The sequence below is a fragment of the Myxocyprinus asiaticus genome, chromosome 49, assembly GCF_019703515.2.
Source record: "Myxocyprinus asiaticus isolate MX2 ecotype Aquarium Trade chromosome 49, UBuf_Myxa_2, whole genome shotgun sequence".
Classification (NCBI taxonomy): domain Eukaryota; kingdom Metazoa; phylum Chordata; class Actinopteri; order Cypriniformes; family Catostomidae; genus Myxocyprinus; species Myxocyprinus asiaticus.
Genome location: NC_059392.1, coordinates 15,520,896 through 15,547,449, shown reverse-complemented (window position 1 = coordinate 15,547,449; position 26,554 = coordinate 15,520,896). Strand labels below are relative to the sequence as shown.

The following is a 26,554-nucleotide window of genomic DNA, read 5'->3' as shown; positions in this document are numbered from 1 at the left end:
AATGGGGCTCAAATAATAATTAAATGATCATTGGTTGCAGAATAAATAAAATGAAGAGATGCGTAGTCCTGAAACTAGGGCTGGGTATCGATACAGATTTCCAGATTTGATTAGATTCCAATTAATAACATTTCAGTTATAATGTCCATTTTGCTTACATATGAAAGTAATTCTCTCTCAGCTAATGCTGTCAATTATACAGGGAATTTTCTAACTTGTCACATTATGAAAATATTTATTTACAATGTCAAAATTAACAACAGGGTCCAATCTATGCAGTTCAATTGGCAAATTTATTTAAATTGTATAATGTTACCAGTCAACATAACCAATCAACACAACCTAAACTGAAGAAAGCTTTTGCATTTCTTGTGTAAAACTGTCATTATAACAATGTGTTATATTATTTTAAAATTATAAACACAAGCTTTTAGTGTTTTTACAAACACATATAAACAATGTTTTTGTGTTGGTACAATGTACTGTGGTTTTAGTCTGTTTAAAAGGTTTCTGTATCCATTGTTTTCAATTCCCAATGCTGTATGGACAAAATACACCTGTGATTTAGAAGGAAGCTTTTCCCCAAACTCATTCTCAAGATGACACTAAGGTGACTCCAAGGGGGCCAGTTTCGCCATTGTTCTTTAGTTTGTTACATTCAAATTAAGTGTTTGGTTAGATGTCTTTATATTCCTTTAGACTCTAGTTATTCAAATGCAGGTATCTCCTGACCTCCATACACATGCTTTCTTGATGTGCACATCTACTGATCAACTGACACATTCGTCTCCTGTTGTTTACCGGTGATTTCATTTTCTCCTAGCACTTCTTTGTGAAAGCAATGGCTCAATTGTAAGTGTTGCCACCTTGTGGACCCACTAAATAGTGCAAATAATTCCAGTCGCATGAGCATAATGCGAGTTCAGAGTATGTGTGGTTAGAAAAAAAAATCGGGCCATGTGCATACAGTGCTCGAGAATTCTGCTGATGACGGAATTTGCATCACGATTCCTGAATTCGAATTTAAAAGTCAGCAGATTTTTAAATAGACATTGCTTCCTTAGTCCACAAGAGGGCACAACAAATAGATATAAGCCAGACAGCACTGTATTAGATTATTGCAAAGTACATTCCTGGCTGTAAAAAATCTTTGACCGTTTTGCCATGTTTCGTATACAGCGTCTCGAGCAGGAGCTCTATGTTTTTTAGATGCCCTGTCAAGTAAAAAAAAACTTCAACCTTTAAAAATGCATCTTGAGACACCTGCGTTCTGTTAAAACTGAATTTGTTGCGCTGCATATAGCCTTTTATAGCACAAGAATGCGATCGGTTTGAAGTCATTGTCAGTGCTTGGCACACATCCAAAATTCGAATGCACAGTTTTAGCATTTGAATGTGCATTTTTATATTAAATCTGACAAATACACAAATTTCTAAGTTTTATTTGACAGCCTTAACGCAGACGCCTAGCATTTGCATCTAACCTTTGTATCATTTGAGCTTAAGTACATACTGCATTTTCAGCATTTCCAGGGGCACTATAGCATTAGTTATGGCATTAGAGTAAACTGATCTTCTGTGGTCAGTTGTCTCTATCAAGACAGCTACTGTCATGACAGAGCAACCGCTGAAGAGAGTTAAGTTAGTATGTTAGTATGTTTATATTTCAACATTTAAACGATACTGTGCAAAAGCTTTAAGCAGTTGTGAAAATTTTTACATAGTCTGGATGTTTTCAAAAATAATGCCATGAATAATTTTTATTTATTAATTAACTTCATACAAAGTGCAGTACACAAAAAAAAAAAAAAAAAAAAATCTATATTTGGGCTTTTAAAACAGCACCAGTTCTCCTAGGTATACTTGTGCAGTTTAAGGTTGTTGGCAGATAGGAGTCTGCAACATTACTACGTATGTATTCATGCTGTCAAAATTGTAAGTAGTATTCACATCTGTGTTTGCATACTTGTGTAAATAATGTTTTAGGCCTTCAAGAGTTAGTTGTATTGAAGTTAGAGAAGAAAGAATAAATGTTTGTGACTAGCATAAAAGAAGAATTAATTACACGACCAAGAGGACAAACAATAAAAACCCACAGTCATTTCACAGTAATGAAAACATTACAAATGCAAAGAGATGTTTCAAATATTCTCAGTCTAATAAAAAACACACTGAAATCCATGCATGTGCATGCACACCATCACTCACACAGTAATTACTGAGCAAACAGAAAATGTCAGTGACATCATTCGAAATACTTTCCAGGGATTCATTGGTGAACTCTGAGACGTGTCATCGAGCACGAATACCCTTAAAGCTCACTTCAAATTCCCTGACAAGTCTCGTGGAGAACAAATCCTCTCACGATTGGCCATAAACATCAATTCTTCCATGTTACGTCACATTTCAAACATCTGGGCCGTAGATGGCTGTCAATCATGCAACAGTTTTTAACAGCCTTCATTAATCAACTGAAAGCAATAATTCATTATTATAAACCATTACAACAGTTCAGTGATATGCAAGACAAGTATTAGGGGGTCAAATTAAAACATTTTCATTTATATAACTTAAATTTATATAACTATAATAATCTTTCACATGATTAAAGAAATGTTCAGTTAGTGTCAGGTTACTCTGTTTTTTTGATAGTTTAGTGTTGTTTCTTTAGAAGGTTGATTGACAGTGGAGTGGAATTGATTTACTTTACAATCACAGTGATTTTACTCAATCTGAAAAGAGCTAAGCTAAACTGAAAGCAGCTTAAAACTGTTAAACTTTTTCTCTACCAAGAATTCATAAAACAATTTCAGCCCCAAATAGCCTAATTTGTCTACACTGAAAGTGTAAATGCTGCATGATGCAAAACAATCATGGCCAATCAGAACATATTTAAGGTCTAATATACAATTCAGCGCAACAGTGCCCGCCCACTTTTTCAGCCAATTTGGTTCCGAAAGTATTTTTCACAATAATTTTCTCCATAGGGATTTCATAAAATCCTCCAGAGTTTCTAAATCATGAGCCAAACCAACCAGCTCTGAGTTGAATTACAACAAAACAAACTTTGATTTGATGAAAATCGGACAAAAAGACAAAAGTACAAAGTACACTGTGTACTAACCTCTTTCATGAGAGCATGAACAACAATCCCATGCAGCAATGCAGACAAAATATGGCTGATGTTTTACATGCTTACCAGACATAAGCAAGCTTTCTCTGTGTAGTTTCACAGCATGTCAACAGGAGCTGTTTTATATATCTATAAATAATAAAATAGTGTCTCTTGGATGCACCTGGATTTAGATTTGAACCAAAATAGCTTTTCAAGTTGTAAGTTTCATGTACAAAGCATTGCATTTGTTGTTATAGTATCACATACTGCCTGTTAGACACAACAAAAACACTGTTCGAGAAAACAACTTAAGGCTACATAGTTTGTACCTCTTGCCTACACGGCAAGGACAACACATCTTACACTGAGTTCAGAGATGGGAAAGATCTTGATTCCTGGAAATACAAAAAGCTCTAGAAACAAGACAAACACCATAACCACTATAAAAAGTTCCCAGGAGCCACTCGGGGCCGGAAAATTCCCGGAAACATCTCAGGAAAGCTCATGATAGCTCTACCACATTAGGAGTAAGTGCAAGTACAAAAGCATCTGTACCTGAGATCAGCTCATAGAGGCTATATTTGTACAAGACATGATCCTGCTCCTCGAAGCGCTGTGGCCCTTCACATAAAGCCCGGCACTCCACATCAGCCTGGTAGTACTCAGTCAGGGCCTCCTCGAAGAAAGTCAAGGCCCCTCCATAGTTGCCTTTGTCGTAGAGCTTCACGCCAGCAAAGAAGGCTTTCTGTAAACACAATGAGGAATCCACTCCATGAAAACAAAGAAATGAACATTCAGGGATGACTAGAGTTTCTAGTCAGTTTCTAGTCCTAAAGCAACAGCAGAAAACAAACGGAAAGTTTGCGTACATTTTCTAGCTATCATGGCAGCAGTAAACCATCAAATTATGAAGAAGAATGAAAACTGGGCACATATCCAGATGCACTGTGTTATCTAGCATATTTTCGGCATTATAAATTGCTGATTCAGGTGCCTGGATCGGAGCGGTGGAGCAAGCTGTACAGTAACAGTAGAGTATGACAGATTATGTAAGTATACTGCTTCTTTCATAACCTAGTAATCAGAATTGTTTAACCGCAAGATGGGGAATTGCTCCGTGCAAATGGCGTTAAGCACTTCCTTTAGTTAATCAGGTCCTAAAGCGCATGCAAAAAAAACAACACAGCGGGCACAATTCATTCTTAAACTGCATCCGAAATCCCGTACTGTCAGAGTATGTACTGTATTTGATGAATGACACACTTCTCGTCTGCTAAAACAGTATGTTCTTTAGGTATACATACGAGTAGCATGAGTAGATTCTGGACATACAGGATGGTGGGTATTGACACGTGACCCGAATATATGACGTAAGAACAACCACCACTAAAATAATCTACTCTGGTTTTGTTAAACAAGCACCATTTAAGCACAAGGAACAACTTTCTTGGTACATATATCACTTACAGTTGAAAAGAGCCGTGCGACTCGCAGTTCACCGCCTTTCTTTTAAATCCAGCGTTTTGAAGAAGTATAGGTCTCTGTGGGCATTTTCAAACCGGGGTGGGCATTTCTAAACTATCCAGTGAAAGTAGGGAATCTCAGTGTAGAAATCAGTGGACTTTTCCAAACCAGGACGGGCCTTTCTAAACTAACCAATGAAAGTAGGGAATCTCAATGGCTTGAAAATGCCTACTGATATGGAAAAGCCCATTTTTGTTCTGCAGAGATTTAAGTCTCGTTTTGACCATGACGTCTCCTCAGCTCCTGAGGGATTATGGGATCGTTAAGCATCAAGTCAATGCCCAGAATCTAGCCGGAAATAGTAGGTAATTTGGGTATTTCTCACTTACTGTTTTGCTGAGGATTTGGACATACTACTCCATTGGTATACTGTTTTTGGCATACTATATAGTAGGGAAGCATGAATAGTTGGACGCAGAGTTAGTAAATTCCCCCAAAGTTTTTGCGGATCAACAGTCACTTACCTGATGTGGTCGGGCTTCCCGGTCAATGAAGTGCTCCTCTTTTACACCCTGCAGGACTTTGTTCTGCTCCAAGTCCTCACCCATCTCCACATGCTCAGGGTTGGCTTGGAAATATGTATGAGCAGCAGATGCAGCTTTGTCCAGTTGCCCGAGCTGTTTTGGAGACAGAAGACAGAAACATTGAAAAACATAACCTCCACACAGCATACAAATGTTAATTTTTGCAGCTGTAGTCATAGTTTTTGTCTGATGAAAGAATGCACTGAATACGTCATCAAGTCATACTAATTAATTTTACTAAATGTTACTTCATTCTATGACCAAATTAGCATATAATTATACTCGATGGAAGTATTGAGGAAAACCGGGGTCAACTGAGCTTCTTTGTAATACAGGACTAAACCAGATAGACAAAAAGAAAAGTTAATTATGTCGTTAGCCTTGTAAAATTCCAATGGACCCATGACTCGTGAACTGTGCCAAGTAAGTTAGCGAGTGTTAACTGGAAACTGACTTGATGTATGACATCCCTAGCTAATGAACAACTTTGAGATTAACAGAAGTCGTAAGTGTTTAATAGTTGGAATTAGCGAGATGCATCTCACGAAGTTGACATTCTTAACTAATTAACAAAGGGAGATAAACATGCTTCTCATTAAAACATTTTAACAAATGTATATCAAAATTATTACAAGTGTTCCATAATTTAACTTTTAGCCTCTGGAAGGGTTTACGAATTTGAATAAATAAACTGAGGACTGTTTGAATTTTGAATGTAATGAATCCAACGTATTCTGCTCAGCACCGGAGGAAAACGTCAAAACAAAGTTCACGGAAGCCATCGGCTGTTATTTTTCGTCCTTTATGAATTGCAGACCTCAAATCTGTTTTGCAGATTTTGGATTGTCATCAGTGTCTAATCCTCCTTAGAACAATATATTGTATGGATAATATGGTTTTAGTTTTATAATAAATGACTCATACATTGCAAAATTATGACAAAATTCATAATTTGAAGAAAAAAAATGCATTGGCAAGAATCGTCTGGATCTCCTGGAGTCTATCTCCACAATCACAAAATACATCAGAAGGACATCAGCTTTTTCCAGCTCAAACAGATCTTGATTTCTCCTTTTGCACACTGTACCACAGCTTTATCTTTTAACAAAAGTACAAGGTAATGATCTTTGTCTCATGACTTGCATTTTATTTCATATATTCAAACTTACTGCATTAAGGTAAGTAAATAACATATTTTTTTCTTTTTAGATGAACTACTGCTTTAAAGTTTTGAAAGTCCATTAAAAGGCCTTAGTTCAACACTCTGTATCTTCCCTAAATATGCAAACATACAATCCCCCTCATCACTGTGGAAAGGATGATATTCAATCAACCTCCTCTTTTTTTACTTCTCATTGGTGACTCAGCCAAGATTGGGGTATTTTATCTGCTAGGGAATCAGGCAGGGAGGCTAAAGGCTTTCGGGGGATATGCTTGGTTACCTCTGAAAGACAAAAACGCAAATTTTACTGAGTGCACCCTAAGATATGTGACTGAAAAATTGGCCGCTGTAAGATATCTAAACAAAGATTGACTCGTTGACCAAGTTAAGAGTGATTCCTGTGGGTAGTTCACCTCTATAAATGACTTCAACAGATGGCTGTACAGCTGACACAGTCATTTCACACACAATCAACAAAGTCTGCTTTACCTGACCTTCTCACTAAACCAGTTCAATTTAAAAAACGAATATGCATACAAACAGTTTTACCCATTATATACCAAAGGAGTACACGAGAACCCCTGCAAATTAATATGTTCCAGAGAGAGCACCTGTGGCCCTCGTAACTGCTCTTTAATATACACAAGCACAGTTTTTTCCCTGCATCTCCAGCCAGAACGCACAAACCATTTACTCACTGGCTGTAAAAAAGAAAACATCCATCTTGATGTGGGTTACAGCAAAAGCAGAGCCAAAAATTCAATTTACACATTTATTTCAGATGAAGCAGGCCAAGAATGTCAACAGCATCATCTACAGCATGTCGATGACACTGTAGATGCCTTTATGTTCTCAGAAATGGCACATTGACAGGCTGTTTGATGGGTATCAAGTACATACGCTTATGGGTTTGAACTTGGAAAGAGAGGTAGTGAGGCAAAAAGAGGAATAGAAAAATATGCTTACTGCATACTGTGCGGAACACACTGAATACTGTATACCATTTTTTAAAACATTGTGTAAAACAGCACTACTGTATGTAGCGATTAACATTTCAAACAGCAGTATGCTACATTCTTGTTAAATGACCTCATTTCATGCATGTTTTCTTGCTGTAAGAAGTGCCCAGATTTCATATTGCAAACACAACTGGTTGATTTGCATTTATAATCCAATTTTGTGCAAAAACACCTAATGTTTTGGAAGTCTGATCAAATATTTAGTCAAGAAAAAGATGGCAGATGATATTACTACTTCTGTAATTCATTTGTCAGAAATGGGAAGAGTAGTATATGGTACTATGCACATAGTTTAAACACAGTGCCGTCTACTAAATTCAAATGAATTTTGTTAGAGAACACGTACACTATCACCTTTACTAAACTCCAACCAAGTGTTCAAAGATAAATAGAAAAAGTTGGTACAAAAGGTAAATAGAATAATTTACTTTTAGTACAAATATAATCATAGGACATCATTTATAAATGATGGTATTCTTGGTTTAGAGACCAAACAAATAAACCTGACAGACACACTATTTCTGTTTGTATCAATGAATAAGGGTTAGCTTGTCTGGCAACTATAAAACAAAATCGTGAGTTGATATTTAAGTAAATGATAAGCTTAGAACAAATATTTAAGTAGTACACCTTTATCTGTAACTAATTAACTCTGTGTACCGTGTATTGAGTTTAACAATGATATGGATGGCAAGCTGAAAACTGCCTTTTTCCTGGTTTCAATCAGCACTTCGCAATCGTAAAGCCACATGAATCCATTCAAATACACTAAAACTCCCTTTGGTAGGATATATCAAATGTATCAAACACACCAGTGTGTTAACAAGAGCTGCTGATTTAGTCAATGGAGTATAAAACTCATCAAAACTCTGTCACTCTTCTACTAAAGATGAATGAATGGCTGCACATATAATCATCATTTCCAATTACCATCATAAACCATCATTTTATAGTTTAGTAAACATAATCTAAACAGGGAATAGTGGGAGTTACATCAATCCTGTCCAGTTTTACAAATTGGCATCCCAGCCTAAACATTTGTTTGAAATGAGTAAAGCAGTTTTAAACAGAACGTTTCCCACTGGTAAACTGCAAAGAAAACAGTGGAAAACGTACAAACAAAGTGTCTATTTAGGATTCTAAATTATGTTCGGGCATAAAAAACCATCACGAAAAGTATAGGAAACTGCGGTATTTCTTGTGATTTCATCAAATATCCAGTTTAAAAGTATGAGTTTACAATATGCTGATTCTGTTCACTCTGGAGGCCTGATTCTCACACCATATAAAACAAACATTAGCGCTTCTATTTTAGGAAAAATTATATAAAAGTGAAGAGAAATAGTTACAGTGCCTCTCTTCACTCCTCATCATGCAAGGCAGTTCTGTACTTACTGTATATTCTTCAAACATTCTGGTTAGGGTTTTTTCTAAACCACTAACCCAAAGTATTAAACTTTGTTTTATGTAAACATTAGATTTTGTAAGAAATGTAACGTGATTGTGATATTTTCAAACTAAGATGTGATTTGCATTCTTTCTTACATCCATTGGTGGGGCTGGGTATTGATGCAGATTAGAGGTAGACCGATGTATCAGTTTAACCAATTAATCAGTGCCGATAGTTGCTTTTTGGAACAACTGGTTCCAAATAGTTGCCGATAGTTTTTTTTTTTTATTCCTCCGTGTTCCTATGTGGCCGGCACTGGAGGATTTTACAGTTAAAACGGATTGGCACTAAAGTATAACAGCAGCCTCTAGAAGTGAAATAAAAACAATCACTGACATCTCGTGGGGATTTGCTGTAATTTTGTAAAAAAATCTAAATTAATTGCTCTATAGTTATATCTTAAAAATAGAACACTGTAATGGAGCTAAGTCTCCATCATTTCAAAATAAGAGTCCCCAGTGTATTTTAGGCTTGTGTTTAGTTTAAAGTCCTGCATTATGAATCAAATCTTCATTTTTTTTCTGATTATTGGGATTTTAGTTGAACAATTAACTGCATCTGGGATTTTATTCATTTTGGACTCTTGTAACATCTTTATCTTTGCTAGTTAATTAGGGACAGTTAGGGAAAGATATGTGTGATGCAGCAGCAGTTTCCTTCAGGTTCAAAGCAAATGTTTCATTTTCTCGGGCAACATGAAGTGGTGTAGCTCCAAAAAAATACTGTGATAAACCCTTTGGCCTTTAGTTTAATGGAAAAATTATCGGAACAAAATTAACCAGTTATAACCAGTTTCCAGCATTTAAAAATAACGTTTTCACCCCGGGACAATTGAAAATCACTTTGTTTCGGTTTTTGGTTACATTCTGCCAAACATTTAGCTCATTTTAGGTTTTCGTTTTCGTTCCTTGTACCGTTTTTAGTCCCTGTTTATAACTGAAATATCCCCAAATGAATCAGAATCGAATCAAATCGTATCGGAATCGAATCGAGAACTTGTGAATCAGAATCTAATTAAAATCTGGATACCGTTTCGATACCCAGCCCTAATAGCAGAAATGTTTAGCCAAGAAGACAAATCCCCTTTCTTCAGCCAAATACAACCTATTTATCCTGAGAACTTGTTCACCTGTCTTTTTCCACCCCAATCTAACAAGAAAGCCAAATGACTATGGGGCACGTAGGACACGTGGAGCAAATGCTTCGGAAAAATATCCTGTGCTTGTGGAAATCCTGTGGATGATGTCATACATCTGGGGGGTGGCCTACTCACACCTCTGTTGATGCTGACTGGTCAACACACTAACCTTTTTCTCTTTGCCCATGCCACACCCTCTCCACACACATGTTGGTTTAATAAGGTAATGTCTGAGGAATGTCTTTAAAGCCACATGGAACAGGCAGGCTCTTTCATTAAAGCAAGCACATGAAGACATGGGATGGCTGGAAAAAGCTAAACAGGGCTACAATAATCCAACTAATGTATACCATCAGACCAAAGCTACCAATGGATGGAAGCCTGAGTCCATGGGGTCTACTTCGCAGATGGTTCTTTGGTCAGTTTATGCTAAGATGAGGTGTTCGGCTTTAGTCTATTTGTTGGTACATAATTTGAGGTGAAAAGTTAGACAAAAGGTCAACCTGTGAGCCGTTGTGTTTGACAAATTATTCTTTTGTTACGTCTGCAAAAGAACATTCAGACAATTATGTATTATGCTGTTCTTAATAAATCTATCACTTCATGTACCTTCTCTTTTCATTTAAGGCCTTTTTGCCATTTTATAGACATGAAGGGGACAGAAAGGAAATGACTCAATCCGGATTTTAAATCAGGTCACCAGGGATGTAAAGTAATTGAGTAAAAATGCTTAAGTATTATACTTAAGTATTCTTTTTTGGGGTTTGTACTCGAGTGTAATTTAAACAGAAAACTTAATTACATTTCCCAAAAAAATAAAACAAATAAATAATACTACTTTTTTACTATTTTTGTAGATAATTTTCTTTTGTCTTACTGGATTGAAGCCACCTTTTCACTGCATCCGAAAAATTACAGATGACAGACCAGAGGTCAGTCATTTCAAATGGAGTGTCACACGGTGGCTGTGTGGAGTTCCGACCATCTGCAGAGGCAGAATTTCAGATCTGATTTGAGCTCGGATACGTTGAAATATTTGTGCGAATAGACCGTATGTGACTGCCCAACTGAATATGATGTATTCATTCAAAACTATGAGCATGAAGTGAGAAACACTGACAGTTTTTTCTAAACGCCTGCTTCTTCTACAGATTTGACAATTATGAAGTCAAATATAATAATTCACGATGAAAATATATCTATTTAAAAACAAAAGGCTTTTGCAATTAAATGTGTACATGTCATTTATTTCTACACTTGCCTTCATATTTAAATAATATCCATGAATTTCTACTCCCTATTTGCTGAATTATTATTGTAGTTGTTGTTGTAGTTAGGCAACTACAGTATTAATTATAATATTAACTATAAACCCAGTAATGATAATGATAATAAAAAATAATGGAATCTGAGTAAATATTAATTATGAATTTTATTGAATTCATCCATCTGCTCAACAGCAAGGTTTGGTAGCAAACCTCAGAAAACAATTCACAAGACCAACAACATTACTAACTTTCTTCAAAGCTTATTTAGAATTTTTTTGTCTCAAGGGGCTGGGTGCTCTTTGCGTGACTGTCAGTGGCAGTTCTAGCTTGTATGGTGCCCTGAGCGAACCCCCCCTTCAGCATGTGAGATGAAAAACACAATTTCTGAAGCAACCAGGTCACTTTTTGGTGCTTCTATGACACTTTCGGCTCACGTGTCAACACACGTGATTTTCAAGAATCAGATCTCAGTCCTTTGTATTGCTTAAGTAACACTCTATTATCAGTTGAGCTACTGCGCAATTTGATCACACTTAAAGAAGCTTGTAAATGTAGTTAGTTATGCAATGCAAACGTTAAAATGAGTCTTGCACTATAGTAAAAGTGTTTAGATGTCATAAGATAGCATTGTGTAAGGAACAGAGTGAAAAGTGTTTATTAACTGATAATCTGCCGTTTTACTCATGATTTGAGTGAAAGGGGATAAAAATCATTGTTGTTTTAGCACCTCTAGTGTTTATTTCACCAGGAAATTGCAATGTTACATACAACAGGCCACATAAAAATCATTTAGCAAAAATGTAATTACTTTAACATGATTCTATGACCAGGTTGCGAATGCCACTGGGGGAAACATATGTTGATGACAGTAAAAGTTGACTTAAAAAACCAATCGAATTTAACAACATTTTCTCTCACACAATCTCCTCTCTTGATTTCATTCTATCTAGGAAAAATTTACTTTTAATACTTAAGTACATTTTAATGTGAATACTTTTTTACTTTCACTCAAGTATGTTTTTGGCTAAATACTTGGACTTTTTATTGAGTAAATTTTAACTCAGTATCCACACTTTCACTTAAATATAATTTCCGAGTACTTTTTACATCCCTGTAGGTCACCTACATGAGGTTAACAACCCACCAGGCAATGTTTCCGTCTTCACTTTCCTTATTTAAGGAATAGTTTAACCAAAAATGAAAATTCCATCATCCAATACTCACACCATTGGGCAGTGAATGTTGTCGCCTAACAACTGTGGCCTATAAGAAACAACGGCATCTTCCTCTAGGGGGTATATATTGGCCTGAAAACGGATTTTCAAAATGTAGGATGGCAGGAAAAGTTCATATTTATGAGGAAAGCACTACCTGATTTGTTAGGGTTAGGTTTAGGGATAGGGTTAAGGGCAGTTTATACTTCTGCATCAAAACTACTCCATAGGTTCAGTTTGCATTTATAGTTCTGCGCTGGTGTGTCTGCGTAAATGAGTAAACAGCCAAAAAGCTAGTGTATTGAGAGAACATGCCTTAATTTCTATAATAATTCATAAATAAACAACAGTAATGTACATATTGTATTCAAAATTATTTATAATATTATTGTAGCATTAAAAACGAGTTCATTAACACCTGCGTGAAGCTGGCCCCCCTCCCAACGCAAAACGTCGGCAAAATAGTCTCTATCGTTTGTGCTCCGTTTGTGCTGGTTTGTGCTGTAAAAATTTTCGTTTGTGCTCCTTTGGTTTTTTAGATATTAAAAAAATATTTATAGGTCATTCTGAGTTCATTCAGCCACCCACATGCTCCAAATTCACCCCAAATAGTCTCGTTTGTTTGTGCTTCGTTTGTGCTGGTTTGTGCCGGTAAAAGTTTCATTTGTGCTGCTTCAGTTTTAAAATATTAGACATTGAATTATAGGCGATGATGTCACCAGCCCCCCCCCCCCCCACATGCTCCAAATTCACCCAAAATAGGCTCAATCGTTTGTGCTTCGTTTGTGCTGGTTTGTGCCGGTAAAATTTCCGTTTGTGCTGCTTCGGATTTTTAGATATTAAAAGAATATTTATAGGTCATTCTGAGGTCACTCAGCACCCCACATGCTCCAAATTCACCCCAAATAGTCTCGTTTGTTTGTACTTTGTTTGTGCTGGTTTGTGCCAGTAAAAGTTTGGTTTTTGTGACTGTCTTTTTTTTAACAATACAGTTGAAGTAACAAGGTAAGATCCAAATGGCAAACCAAATCACATAAATAGTCGCATTCACTTAACTGTTACTTATCCACTGTGCGTTTTCAACTTTTAACGGATACAGCGGATCACAGGATGTGTGGAATGTAACACAAACTCCAAGGTAAGTGTTTTTACTTGTTACTGTATGTAGTTATGTGAATAACAGTAGTAATACATACATAGGCTGTGTGTGTGTGTGTGTGTGTGTGTGTGTGTGTAGGCCTGTACAGTACAGGTCAAAAGTTTGAAAACATTAAGATTTTTAAATGTTTTGAAAGAAGTCTCTTAATCTTACCAAGGCTGTATTTATTTAATAAAAAAATACAGTAAAAACAGTAATATTGTGAAATATTATTCCAATGTAAAACAGTTGTTTTCTATCTGAATATATAGTAAACTGTAAGTTGCCTCTGATTTCTATGTATTTCTCTGTGGCTGATGGATAGACCTTGGCTCTTTTAAAGGCAAATGTGCAGGGGCATTTCACTTCTTGCCAAATGTGATGATTTATCACATGTGTCCAGATGCCAGGCAGGTCACATGTGCAACTGTAATTAGCATATATTAGTATTAGCAATGAGTTTTCTGTTCAATAAACATTGACAATCTTAGCTCTCTTGAATGATGTACCATTATTCTTGAAGTTAACAAATAATATTGTAACTGACAGTGTTAAAACATTGTACTTACATTGGCCAGAAATTTGTTTTATATTGACTTTTTCTCTACTAACTCTACACTAATTTCCACAAGAGCATCTTGAACAGAAGTGTCACTTGTGCCTAGTGGTGGCAGTGAAGTGTAGCAAATCAAATCACTTTTATTGTCACACAACCATATACACAAGTGCAATAGTGTGTGAAATTCTTGGGTGCAGTTCCGAGCAACATAGTAGCCGTGACAGTGATGGGACATATACCAATTTACAATAAACATCAGATTTACAACACAATTTAAAATCTAATATACACATAATTACACATAACACAATATACAAATAATAACATACAATGTACAGTATACAATACACACAATATAGATACACATTATACAATAAAAAAGTATATATAGTATATATAAAATGTACAGTAGGTTGTATTGTATTGTATTGACATTGTCGGTTGATAGTAAGTTGCCAGTGTGTTGTTAAGAGAGAATATAATATAATAATAATATAATTTATGACAGTCCGGTGTGAGATATAAGAGTAAGAGTAATAAAAGTGCAGTGCTGATGTATTTTCATCAGCAGATGATACTCCATGTAAATAAATAAAAAGTTCAATCAGGAAAGACCAGTGAATGAAGTAAAGATAATTGTTTATTGAACAAATGATGTGATGATTAGTCTTGACAGAAAGTCTTCGGCAATTCAACTCTAAAAGTGTGTTCACATCGAGGAGATTTGCGCTTTTGTTCTCGTGCCCAGAGCTGAGCGAAAGTGAGTGACAGAAAAAGAGTCCGACAGATACCAGATGAATATTGAGCTGCTGCTGTCTGAACACCAATAAGTTTTTAATAAACACCATAGCGACTACAAAAACATTGATAAGAAGGAGTTGTTGTTGTATTAAAACATCTTCATCCAACATTTTGGTAAGAGATTGAAATGACAAACCCAAAATAAAATGCTCACTGCTCATAAATCGTACTGACTACACACATAACAAGATAGACCTATTTTAGAAATATATAATATAGCCTAATACATAGTAATCAGAATGACCGAGACTGCTACTAACCTATATTTGATTTTTGTGACCATTAAGTGATCTATTTTATTCTGTCAGTATTGTATTTAATGAATATCAGCATTTATAATTCACCTGTAATTCAGTGTCTAATATTTAAAAAACCGAAGCAGCACAAACAAAACTTTTACTGGCACAAACTAGCACAAACGAAGCACAAACGATTGAGCTTATTTTGGGTGAATTTAAAGCATGTGGGGGGCTGAGTGACATCATCGCCTATAATTCAATGTCTAATATTTAAAAATCCGAAGCAGCGCAAACGGAAATTTAACCAGCACAAACCAGCACAAACTAAGCACAAATGATTGAGCCTATTTTGGGTGAATTTGGAGCCTGTGGGGGGGCTGGTGATGTCATCGCCTATAATTCAATGTCTAATACTTTAAAAACCAAAGCAGCACAAACTAAACTTTTACCGGCACAAACCAGCACAAATGAAGCACAAACAAACGAGACTATTTGGGGTGAATTTGGAGCACGTGGGGGAGCAGAATGACCTATAAATATTCTTTTAATATCTAAAAAACCGAAGCAGCACAAACCAGCACAAACGGAGCACAAACGATTACTATTTTGCATGCAGAGAGAATAAATTATTAAATAAATTAGGCATATACCGTATGCTTGTTCTTGAATAGATTATTAATAATAAATATTTTGACATACTGACACTCTGTGCTGACAATAATAATCATCAAATTCATTAATAAGTACTCGCTTGGCCAACTCAAAATTAGTGTCATTTAAAGCTTAGAGGCTGGACTTTAAAATGCATTTGGGCAATATACCAAACTCTGAACAGGTTATAAGTGCTCTGGTTCATCATACAGCCCAGAAAGGTCCCAAGCAGAATACAACAAATATTATTTTACTCACAGACTAAATTTATATCGAGTAAAAGTTTTGCTGTGTTTTGCTTGTAACTCCTTGAAACATAACAGAAAATAAACACCAGCTGCTCCTGATTAAAATGAGCACAAATACAATGTTATACGATGCACAGATTTTAAAATAATCTTGGAGAAAATGCAACGTTACCTCAAATATCCTTTTTAGTGCAGTCTATGGTTATAAAGTGGACCAATCACATCTGTTGTGGTCTGTGATGATGCAACGCATGGTTAAAGTTTTGGAGAGGTGCACATCAGGATACGGTGTAGCCTATGGGGTAGGTTCAGCCTTTAGGGTTAGGTTATAGTTTCTCTGACCAATCAGGTATCACCTTATGTATGAATATCTTCCCCTGCTATGCTTCATTTTTTTTAAAAATGCGGCCTCAATATCCGAATCCTTCATTGGTCCGCATTCAGTTTTTTGTGTTGTGTTATGTTATTTTTAAATCCAGCTTTCCTTTGATTTAAATTAATTACTGGTTGCCAAATGTATAAAGAGCCCTTTCTGTACAGCTCAAAATTTGGATTAATATGTGTGTTAATTGTCCTCATCATCTCCTTTTTCCAGCACATTATCTTTCATGTCAGTGGGATGTCTTAGCCTTGAGCTGAGAGGTGAGTCAGCCCTCCCTCTACTTCCTTCACATTCCTGCAGGACTCTTGGCCTGAGAGAGGGCAGGCCCCTTGGATCAGTGCGTCTCATGCCCTGGACTCACACTGGCCTCCTAATGACCAGATCCCCCACAGGACAGCTGGGAACATTTGGTCAAAATCCTCAGAATTTGTCTCTTGTTCAAATGAGAGGCTTATTTGAATGCATATTTGTACTCCTTTACAGTATAATGTGTTTTTACAAGCCAAATTTGTTCCAAGTAGCAAAGTTTCTTCAGCTTCGTGCCATTTTAGCCCTGTGATTTTCCAGAAAGTAAAAACATTTTCACAGTCTCACTAGTTTAATTTGTCCAACAGTGTATGTAAATACATCACAGGAGATTTTTGTCTTTTTTTTTCTGAAAGTCACAAAAATTCTAATCACAGTGTCATTTCCTGCACATCTCAAATTCTGTATTGTGTTTAATAGAATTCTATGGTGGAAATGACACTGAAGGAAGTACATTTTTTTTTTTTTATGTTTCTGAGATATAATGGCCAATTCCTTAGTCCTGCTAAGGCTAATTTGATAGATAACATTTTATGTATCCTAAATACACTTCTTCTTTTCCACCCATGTTAAGGAGCATATTGGGTGACGAGAGTTCTCCAGCAGGTGCGATCAGTGGCGAGGTTTTCGACTTCGTCCCAGGAGACATTGAGGGCTTTAAGGTCGTTGATGAAATGAGGTCGGCCTCTACCGTGCTGGCCTCCAGGTGAAACCCATAGAAACGCCTTCTTGGGGATATGGCTGTCGCCCATGCGGATAACATGTCTGGCTAGTCGTAGGCGATGGCGTGCAATGATCGTACCAAGGCTTGGCAGCTTGCTTCGTCTTAGGATCTCCTCGTTGGTAATGTGGTCAAGGTATTAAATATGCAGTATCCATCTCAGGTAATGCTGGTGAAAGACGTTCACCTTCCGGGTAGTACTGGCCAGCATTTACCACGTTTCGGTGGCGTAGGTCACCATCAGGAGGATGATGGATGCATATAGGCGAAGCTTGATGTTAAGCAAGAGGGATGCAGATGATCATATATTGCGTATTTGTTGGAAGACTGCTGATGCCTTGGCAGTCCGGCATTTGACGTCTGTCTCTGCGCCTCCATCCCATCCAATGATGCTTCCGAGGTATGTGAACCTTTTAACCTCTTTGAGATCATGCCCATCGACCCGGATCTTTGGCACTCTGGCTCGAACACCAATATGCATGACCTTGGACTTCTCAGCGCTAATCCGCAATGCGACTTTGGCTGCCTCTTGGTGCAGGCTTGGTGCAGGGCCTTCCTCATGATGAAGTCAAGGGCCATCAGGAATAAGAAGGGTGAGAGGATGCACCCCTGCCCTCAGAGAAGAAGCTGTACGGATAATGGGGAACGGTTGGTCTCCTTCTGCGAGCACAATGACCTCTGCATAAGTCCATCCATATGAAGACATGGCGCTCACCGGACGGATGCACACTCAACGAGATCGACCATGTGTGCATTAGCCGGCGGTGGAGGACGGCCCTGCAGGATGCCAGAGTATTCCGAGCGGCCTATGTAGGGTTGGACCACTACCTGGTCCGGATAAACCTTAAGCTCAATCTACAGCACCATGGCAGAAGATATTATTATTATAGATATTATTATTATTATTCGCCATCGATAAGCTTAAAAACCGGGACATTGCCGCTGCCTTTGCCCTTCAGCTTCTAAACCGGTTCGAGGCCCTGGCTGATACAGCGGAGGTGGAGTCACAATGGCATGGCTTCAAGGAGACGGTGGCAGCCTGCGCGCAGGAAGTGATTGGTCGGCGGAGGGGGGAGCAAAAGGAAGAATGGATACAAGATAGGTCATGGACCTTGATCAACCAGAGAAGGAAGGTGAAGCAGAAGTGTGATCAGGCCAAGAATTCCAACGACATGGTAGCAATGGCACAGGAATATGCCAAACTGGATCAGGCCGTAAAATGGAGTTGCAGGCACGAGAAGAAAGAATGGCTGACGAAGAAGGGCAGAGAAGCCAAAGAAACTGCTGATCGAAACAACATCCGTGCATTATACCGGATTGTCAAGGACATCTCGGGTACCTGGAAGACCTCATCTGTTCCAATCAAGAACAAGAACGGCAACATGCTCCTCACAAAGGAAGAACAGGATGCATGATGGGTCGTGCATTTCCGAGAGACGCTAAATCAGCCGCATCCGCATAACACAATGTTACAGCTTGATTGGAAATAACAAAGACTAAAAATACTCACAAAAATCAACACCTGGGACATGAAATTGCCTGAAGTAGAAGAAACACCCATATACAGTAGGGTCCAAAAGTCTGAGACCACTAGTAAAATGGTTTCTATTTTGCATTTTTCTAATTTAATACAAGGTTTTTCATTAAAATATCCATTTAACAATTTCAGTGAAATGTTAACAACATGCATTACCATGCATTTCAAAATGTCTTGGTATTTGGTATGGTCCTCCTTTTGCTTTAATGACAACATGCACTCAAGCTGGTATGGACTCCACAAGTTTGTGCAAAACCTGATGATCATGTCATCCAGAATGATTTGAGAATGTTCCAATAAGATCCAGTGTGCTTCAATGGAAGACAGGAAATCTAGCCTTTTGTACAGAGTTAACATGATCAATGTTACGAATTTACATACATTTGATTAGCGACAAAGAAATAGGGCAGAATCTTGAATATCTCTTATTTTTTTGTCATAACATTTCTTAGTTTAAAAAAAATATATATTTCCAGGTTTTAATGGGATTTCAAAGCCCAGATTTTCAATTTGTTGTCAAACTTTTTGACCCCACTGTACATTACAAAGCATGATGCAATTAGATGGATGTTTATGTATGAGTTCCTCTAGAGGTCATGAAGCCCATTATGGCCCTTGCTCAAGTGAGGCATATCAGCTCTGCTATGTGCCAGTAAAATGCATGAATTGGAAACAGAGTTGGTTGGGGGGACATTTAAAAGAGTTAAATGCAAAGCAGGCCTGGACTTTGTTCACACACAACAGAGCTTTATAACGTGCATAAAGGAGGCAATGGTATCACAGTGCCTGCACAATGCTGCTATTCATTCTCCCATGAAACCAGCCAAAGCACCAACACCCTCTTATTCCTCCCTGGAGATCTATCCACTGTATTATGTTGTGTTGCAGATGCCCTACTGCATCTGTAGTTCTGGGCTGAGAGCAGGAAAATAAGTAAAGGCTACTGTACTGGCCCTTTCAGGTGTGAACTCTACTGAACAGCTGAGACCCCAAAGAACTCTAGGAACTCAGAGAGTCTGAGTGCCAAGTGGTAAATGATTTGCCACGGTCGCTGACAAGCTGTTTAGATCTTTAGTGGAGGTCTGATTTTCTAGGATATCAAATTTAAATTTCAACTCAAAGTTAACCTCTAACTTGTGAGAAGATATAGGAAATTATCAAGTTTGTAACTAAAATAAATCAGACTAGATGCCAAGCTACAAAATTATCCTACAAGATTAGAACCTACAGTACAAGTAAAGTCACGGTAAAACAGGAATTATTCTACGTTCAGTCACGGCTCAAGCTGATAGGTCCTTTGAATTTATAATCTGTTGCGAACAATCAACTTGCGAACTCCCAGTTTGTTTAACTTGCCTCAGTTGTTTGCAGGTAAGATGGTTTTATGGTTTCACTTCAGCGTGCTATGGGAGTTTTCTCTCTGAAACCCTCCTCCTCGCCAGCACCACTTGTCTAGATCTGCTTCAAAGGGATTGTTTGCATGTAAAATTGTATAGCAGCATGAGCATGTCTCACAATTTTTGTTTCACAATTTTTACAAACAAGTTTTACACACTAGGACAGTTTATTTTGAATGAGAGGGGCGAACGGTCACGGAATTTAGCACAGTAGCACGACATCGAACTGATGCATGGCCATAGAAATGGAGCGCCTATCTGTGCGGTTTGATGGAGCAAGGATCCATAATTGACTCTGCAATATCTGCAGAATGAGTGGCGCGCTAATGTTCAGCAAATATTTTCTTTTGTCCACTGAAAACAGGCATATATTAAAAGAACAACCTTGGGGTTTTAGGAATCCATATCAAATCATTTAAATGAAGATTGTGATGTGTGTATTTGTAACTATATCATTTGTAATGAATAAAAACAGGAACTCAATGCATTTTTTTATACCCATTTTTTGAGTTCAGGTGTATTTTTGTCAATTTCAGTGGCATTAACGAGCCCCCGTTAATGTCCGACCCTGAAGCAAAGCTTGTTGCAACGATGCTAGAATGTTTTGGGTGGTCCCCAGGTTGTTCTGAGTGTTTTTTTAGCATGTTGCTATGTGGTTGCTAGGTGTTTTGGGTGGTTACTTAATGGAAAAAATAGCCCACTCCCATCTCTATGATATTTGGTTCCTAGATATGGCTTGAGTCCCTACTTCAGTATAAGTATATGGTTTTTTCCTGTTTATCATCTGCATTTAAATCATGAGAAGTTGTAAGATTGCTTGGAAAAGTAATAGCACTCCTTTCCTCAACAACATGCATGATTTAAAGAAATATTTCACCCAAAAATGAAAATTCTCTCATTATTTACTCACCCTCATGATCCCAGATGTGTATGACAGAACACAAACAAAGATTTTTAAAAGAGTATCTCAGCTCTGTAGGTCCTTAAAATGCAAGTGAATGTGTGCCAAATTTTTGAAGTTCCAAAAAGCACATATAGCCATCATGAAAGTAATCCAGTGGATTAATTATTGTCTTCTGAAGCGAAAAGCTAGGTGTGTATAAGAAAGATCAATATTTAAAACTTTTTTTACTAAAAATGTTTGCTTCCAGCCAGCTCATTGATGAGGGTGGAGTTAAAACTGCCTCTTACGTGACATAAGTGTGTAAACCTCCTCTGCATAGATATTCATACATAAATACCTTATTAGCAGCTGTTCCTATGTATTGTGATACTGTTTCCACACAAAAGCTGTTTATGCAGCTGTCTGAGCAAGGAGCTTAGTCTGAGGCATCTCCTCCTTTCACTTGCATTCAAACCGATTCAAACAGCTCTCCTTGTTGAGCGTTCCAAGATGGCGCCGCAGTTGAAGCAGCCGAAATCTATGCTCCTTTGTTGTAAACAACACTGGGCTTCTGTATTTTTTCATATTTTACATGTCAGTTCTCGCGTGAACTTGCCATCGTGATTACGCCACGCGAGAGGCTGCGTGACCTTGACCCTTGTGAATTTTTAGTAAAACATTTTTTAAATATTGATCTATTTCTTACACACTCCAAGCGTTTTCGGAAAGACATTAATTAATCCACTGGAGTCATATAGATTACTTTTAAGATGGCTATATGTGCTTTTTGGAGCTTCAAAAAATTGCCGCCTATTCACTTGCATTAGGACCAACAGAGCTGAAATATTCTTCCAAAAATCTTCATTTGTGTTCTGCTGAACAAAGGCAGTCATACACATCTGGGATGGCATGAGGATGAGTAAATGATGAGAGAATTTTCATTTTTGGGTGAACTTCCTTTAAGGTATCATGCATGTCCATAGAACAAATGTGCCAAATGTAATACTTAGGGTTAAGGGTCTGATCAAATCCTTTCCCAAACATGTATTAGCAGCTTTTTTTAAAGACTTTTTTTTGGCACCCTTTACTGTCATTTTTATTTTGTTTGCTTTGAGAACTTGTCACAAAGCAACATAAACATCCTTTTAGACAGAAAGCTTAAAAAGTCTGATTGATGTTTGTAGAGTTAAGTCTGGATCCAACTTCTCACGCAACCATGACTTGAATGAAAAATGATATCCGGAACATTTTACTGTCTTTACAATGTTGTTTACCTTTGCAAGTAAATAGAATGTTTTACATTTAAATATACAGATAATGAGGTCCCAGACGTTTGTTTATTTAGAGTTCCTGTACCTCAACTGGTAGAGCATGGCGCTAACAATGCCAAGATCATGGGTTCGGTTCCCAGGGAACACAAACTGATCCAATGTATACCTTGAATGCACTGCGAGTTTCTTTGAATAAAAGCATCTGCCGAATAAATAAATGTAAATGTTTATTCAAGTTGAGCTGCTTTAGTATATTTCACTGTGAAGTAAATAATTAAACAACTGTATTCCTGAAAGTACAAATATCAAAGCAATCAATAGCCATGCAGATGCATCTTTAACAGGCTAAACTATGAGGGTTGGAACGGGTTTTGGCGTTATGAGGTTTGGAATGATCTACTAGTTTGCTGGTTTATGGCGACCCTAGCCCAGGCCAACTGTTAATGCATCCAAAGTGTGCCAAGCTTGGGTCCTCATTTCAGATCACAGCATGAGATAGGTTAGCTAACCCAAGGGGGGCAGAGAAGGGGGTGTGGGGCTTGTAATCTTTGGCCGCGAGGAGAGCTTGAGTTTTGACAGTAGCCTGGCTAGCAACACTTCTAGAAGACCGCTGCGGCACGCAAGCTAAGTGGAAGCCCCCTTCAGTCCAGGAGCCGCCAAGATCATCTCCCTCTGAGGCCCATTCTAGGACTCCTGCTGAAGGCAACACCCACAGTATTCTGACAATGGGGAATAAATGGCTTTTTTGGGGACGTTCAGGGGAGCGACCCCTTTCTCAGATGGTATGATCATTATTAAACTCATTCGTTTTGTTTTTCACCATTGTATTTTTAGGGAGGTACATGTGGAAACAGCATTTGCTTTCTAGTTCTAGTTACTCTTTTAGTTTTTAGTTACTCTTTTAAACTTTTGTTGATGTTAAAATACATGTATTATTCAATTATTCATAGTTTGAGTCCCTCAAAAAGTGTAAACAAATGTATTGGCTCAACCAATGGAGTAAGTTTGGGGAGGGATTATCTGATTGGCTAGCCAATGGAAGACAGGTGGAGTATTCAACATTCTAATAAAGAGGAAGTTCCAACATCATTTAATCATAAAAATTGTTTAGCAAATATTTGCAGAGGCAGGTGTGCAAAACAAGGTAAATTATACTATATATATATAAAATCATATACCTGCAGAACAAATGTGATTGCTAGGAGACATTGCTGTTGTCAATTTGACACCTGATAATCTAACAGGAGCATTGCTGTTTTGTTTCCTCAAATGTCATCTTCCAAGCATTGGGCAATGGAAGCCTTTTATGGTTGGGGATCGGAGATATCAAGTAGGAATATCCCACATCCGAGGTTGAATGAACCACAGCATTATTGATTGTCCAGAAACATCTAGAAAGTGACCAAAACCACACGTAATCCAATCACTGATGCAAAGACATTAAACTATGCTCAAACATAGTTGTCATCCGTAAACTATCATCAAAAGCTAAAAAAAAAAAAAAAAAATCAAACATTTGCCCTAACGGCACACACTGGATAGCTTGGAATGTTCAGAGTATTTCCTCAACGTACCTTCTCATATGCATCAATAGCTGGAGCTCTAACATATTTCTTGCCTGCTTTCACACCCACTCTACAAACACTCTGATTTATGACTAATGTGTGGTTCATTTTTGGCAGAGGGAGATATTTCCAAACCAAATCCACAGCACATAAATTACAGCTATGACTAGAAGCCAGACAATGGATATCACAAGACAAATTGCTGATTCATTTAAAAATTTTGAAATAAAAAACATATGACAAAAACACACAAAAAATACACCTGATGTTCTTCCTGGCTGAACCAAGATTGCCTCCCCAACAAGGTGGTGAAAGTTTGGCCAATTTGGCTAAATTTTGGTGAAATTTTGTCAGCAGTGCCTCACCAACCCATCAACAAACCCTGTATTATGCATGCACTGTAAAATGTATAGACTTGCTAAAGACATGTTTGTACATTGTAAACTTAAAAATGTAGGGTTTCTTTTTCTTTGGCCTGTCACACCAGATGATGGCTCAAAATTCTTCAAAATGACCTCTGGATCAGTGACGTGACACTCATTTCTTTGTCAAAACCTATAAATTGCAATTCTCACAAAACAATTACTTTCTTATATCGCTTCTATTATTACATTTTTTTCCATTTCTGAGTTCAAAGTACATTTATCAGCTGGTTAAACTTGACTTTTTGGATAAGCGTCAATAAGGCTAAAAAAAACCCAGATCCACCCAAACCACAGTGGATCTGATGTGATTTGCAACTAGAGTGGATTCCTAGAAAGATAGGAGAATGAGTAACAAAAACAAGAAAAGTCCTCTGCTTACCCCTGCACTGGCAGAAATAAGTAATATTAAAGGGTGTAAGTTATGTTTGACTTGCCATAAATTTATGGGAGGGCAAGGACATGATAATGGGGTCTGGCAGGGGGGCAGTGGAAACACAACAGGTCATCTCTTATTACACTGTGCGAGTCAGCATGTCAGGGGATCTGACCCCACCGGGTGATGACCTCACTGGCAGGCGGCCCCAGCCGGTGCCGTGAGTCTGTTGTAGTCAGGAATCCTCTGTGATCTGGGATAGCTGAAAAAGGTCAAAGGTCATGCCTGGCAGGATCTGACCCACTTCTCTAACAAAACCAAGTGGAAAGACAATTCCACTGGCCACACATACTGAATAGCTTTGTACTAGAAGGGAATGAGTGGGATAGTGACCGCTCAACTCTGGATAATTATTTAAAAGTAAGTAGTCAGTTAGCAGATGCTTTTATCCAAAGCAACAATTCAAGATAGCTGTTCAGTCATGACTTCAAATGTCACCAACAGGACAGGCTAATTTGGCTCTATGCAAGGGTTTTAATCAGTCTCAAGAAGAACTCAGAACTGCAAACAAAATGTCTTGTGATGTAGTGTATGTTTTGCTGGAACATCTGTGCTAATGAAGTATGGAATAACAATAGTGACAATTCTTTTTAAACATCGATTATAACTGACCATGGCATCCAGCTAGCAAGGCAGTGATTAAATTACAAGAAAAGCACAATGGAACAATTGTTAATTTAAGATTATGCTACTGATGTTCACCTCACTTTCCTACGTAAAAGGTTTCATCTTTTGATCCACTCAATCAGTTACATACATATTTGCTGTTTGTCTTGCACTCCTATTTTGAAAATCCGACTTTCAGGGGAAAAAAGCAATAAGCAAACACTTGTTAAGAAACAAATGTCTGAGGTATGGCTAGGAGCTCTACTGGCATCTCTTAGTAGGAGTGAATTAGCCATGTTTGAAGCAGTGCATTTGGTTTTCATTGTTGTATTTATAAAAAGCAGACCTGTTCTGCTGGTCTTAAGTTGATTTCAGGGTGCACTTAACACGCATACATTGGAAACCGCAGCATCTTTTGTTGTGGCTGAGAGGCATTCTGGTTTCTTCATTAAAAAACATCTGCTCTAGTAGTGTCAAAACTTTACAGTTTAGTCAGAGACTATAAATTTTAGTTTCAATCAGCTTAATTTGATTAACTTAAGGCCATGATGACTCAATTAAAAGATTTTGTACCTCTCTTTCTTCTCTAAGAAACCTTTGCTAAAGAAAAGTTTGCATACAATATTTAGTAAAAAAATGTATACTTAGAAAGTAATTGCAAGCAAAATTTCTCAAAATGTTCTCGGATACACACTTATACAGTGTTCTAACCATGTGCAACCTGATTTCTAGTGACTTGTAAATTGTCAGCCCATAATGGAAGACAAAAATGCTGCATGAGATGATACAATCACAGCCAATCAGAGCATACTATTTGATGTTTAATATACAGCTTTTTGTAGAGGGATTCTGGACCAATGATATTTAACAATGATCAGGGCTACTCAATGCAACGCCACCTAAACAGAAACCAGGCAACGGCGAAAATGTCCCTTGTCTCGATTAAGGCTGGTTAGAACAAAAACATTAAATTTATAT

The 26,554-nt window shown here is 37.5% G+C and overlaps 1 protein-coding gene across 1 annotated transcript in view; it reads right to left on the bottom strand.

The window, feature by feature from the left end:
* Positions 1-26,554, bottom strand: part of LOC127438258 (prolyl 3-hydroxylase 2-like) — an 82,601-nt gene that overhangs the window by 23,103 nt on the left and 32,944 nt on the right. Inside the window, exons 2-3 of the mRNA XM_051693712.1 lie at positions 5,104-5,256; positions 3,671-3,860 (exon numbers count right to left, since the gene is read on the bottom strand). Coding sequence (XP_051549672.1) covers positions 3,671-3,860; positions 5,104-5,256 — 343 coding nt within the window. The remainder of the gene's footprint in view (positions 1-3,670; positions 3,861-5,103; positions 5,257-26,554) is intronic.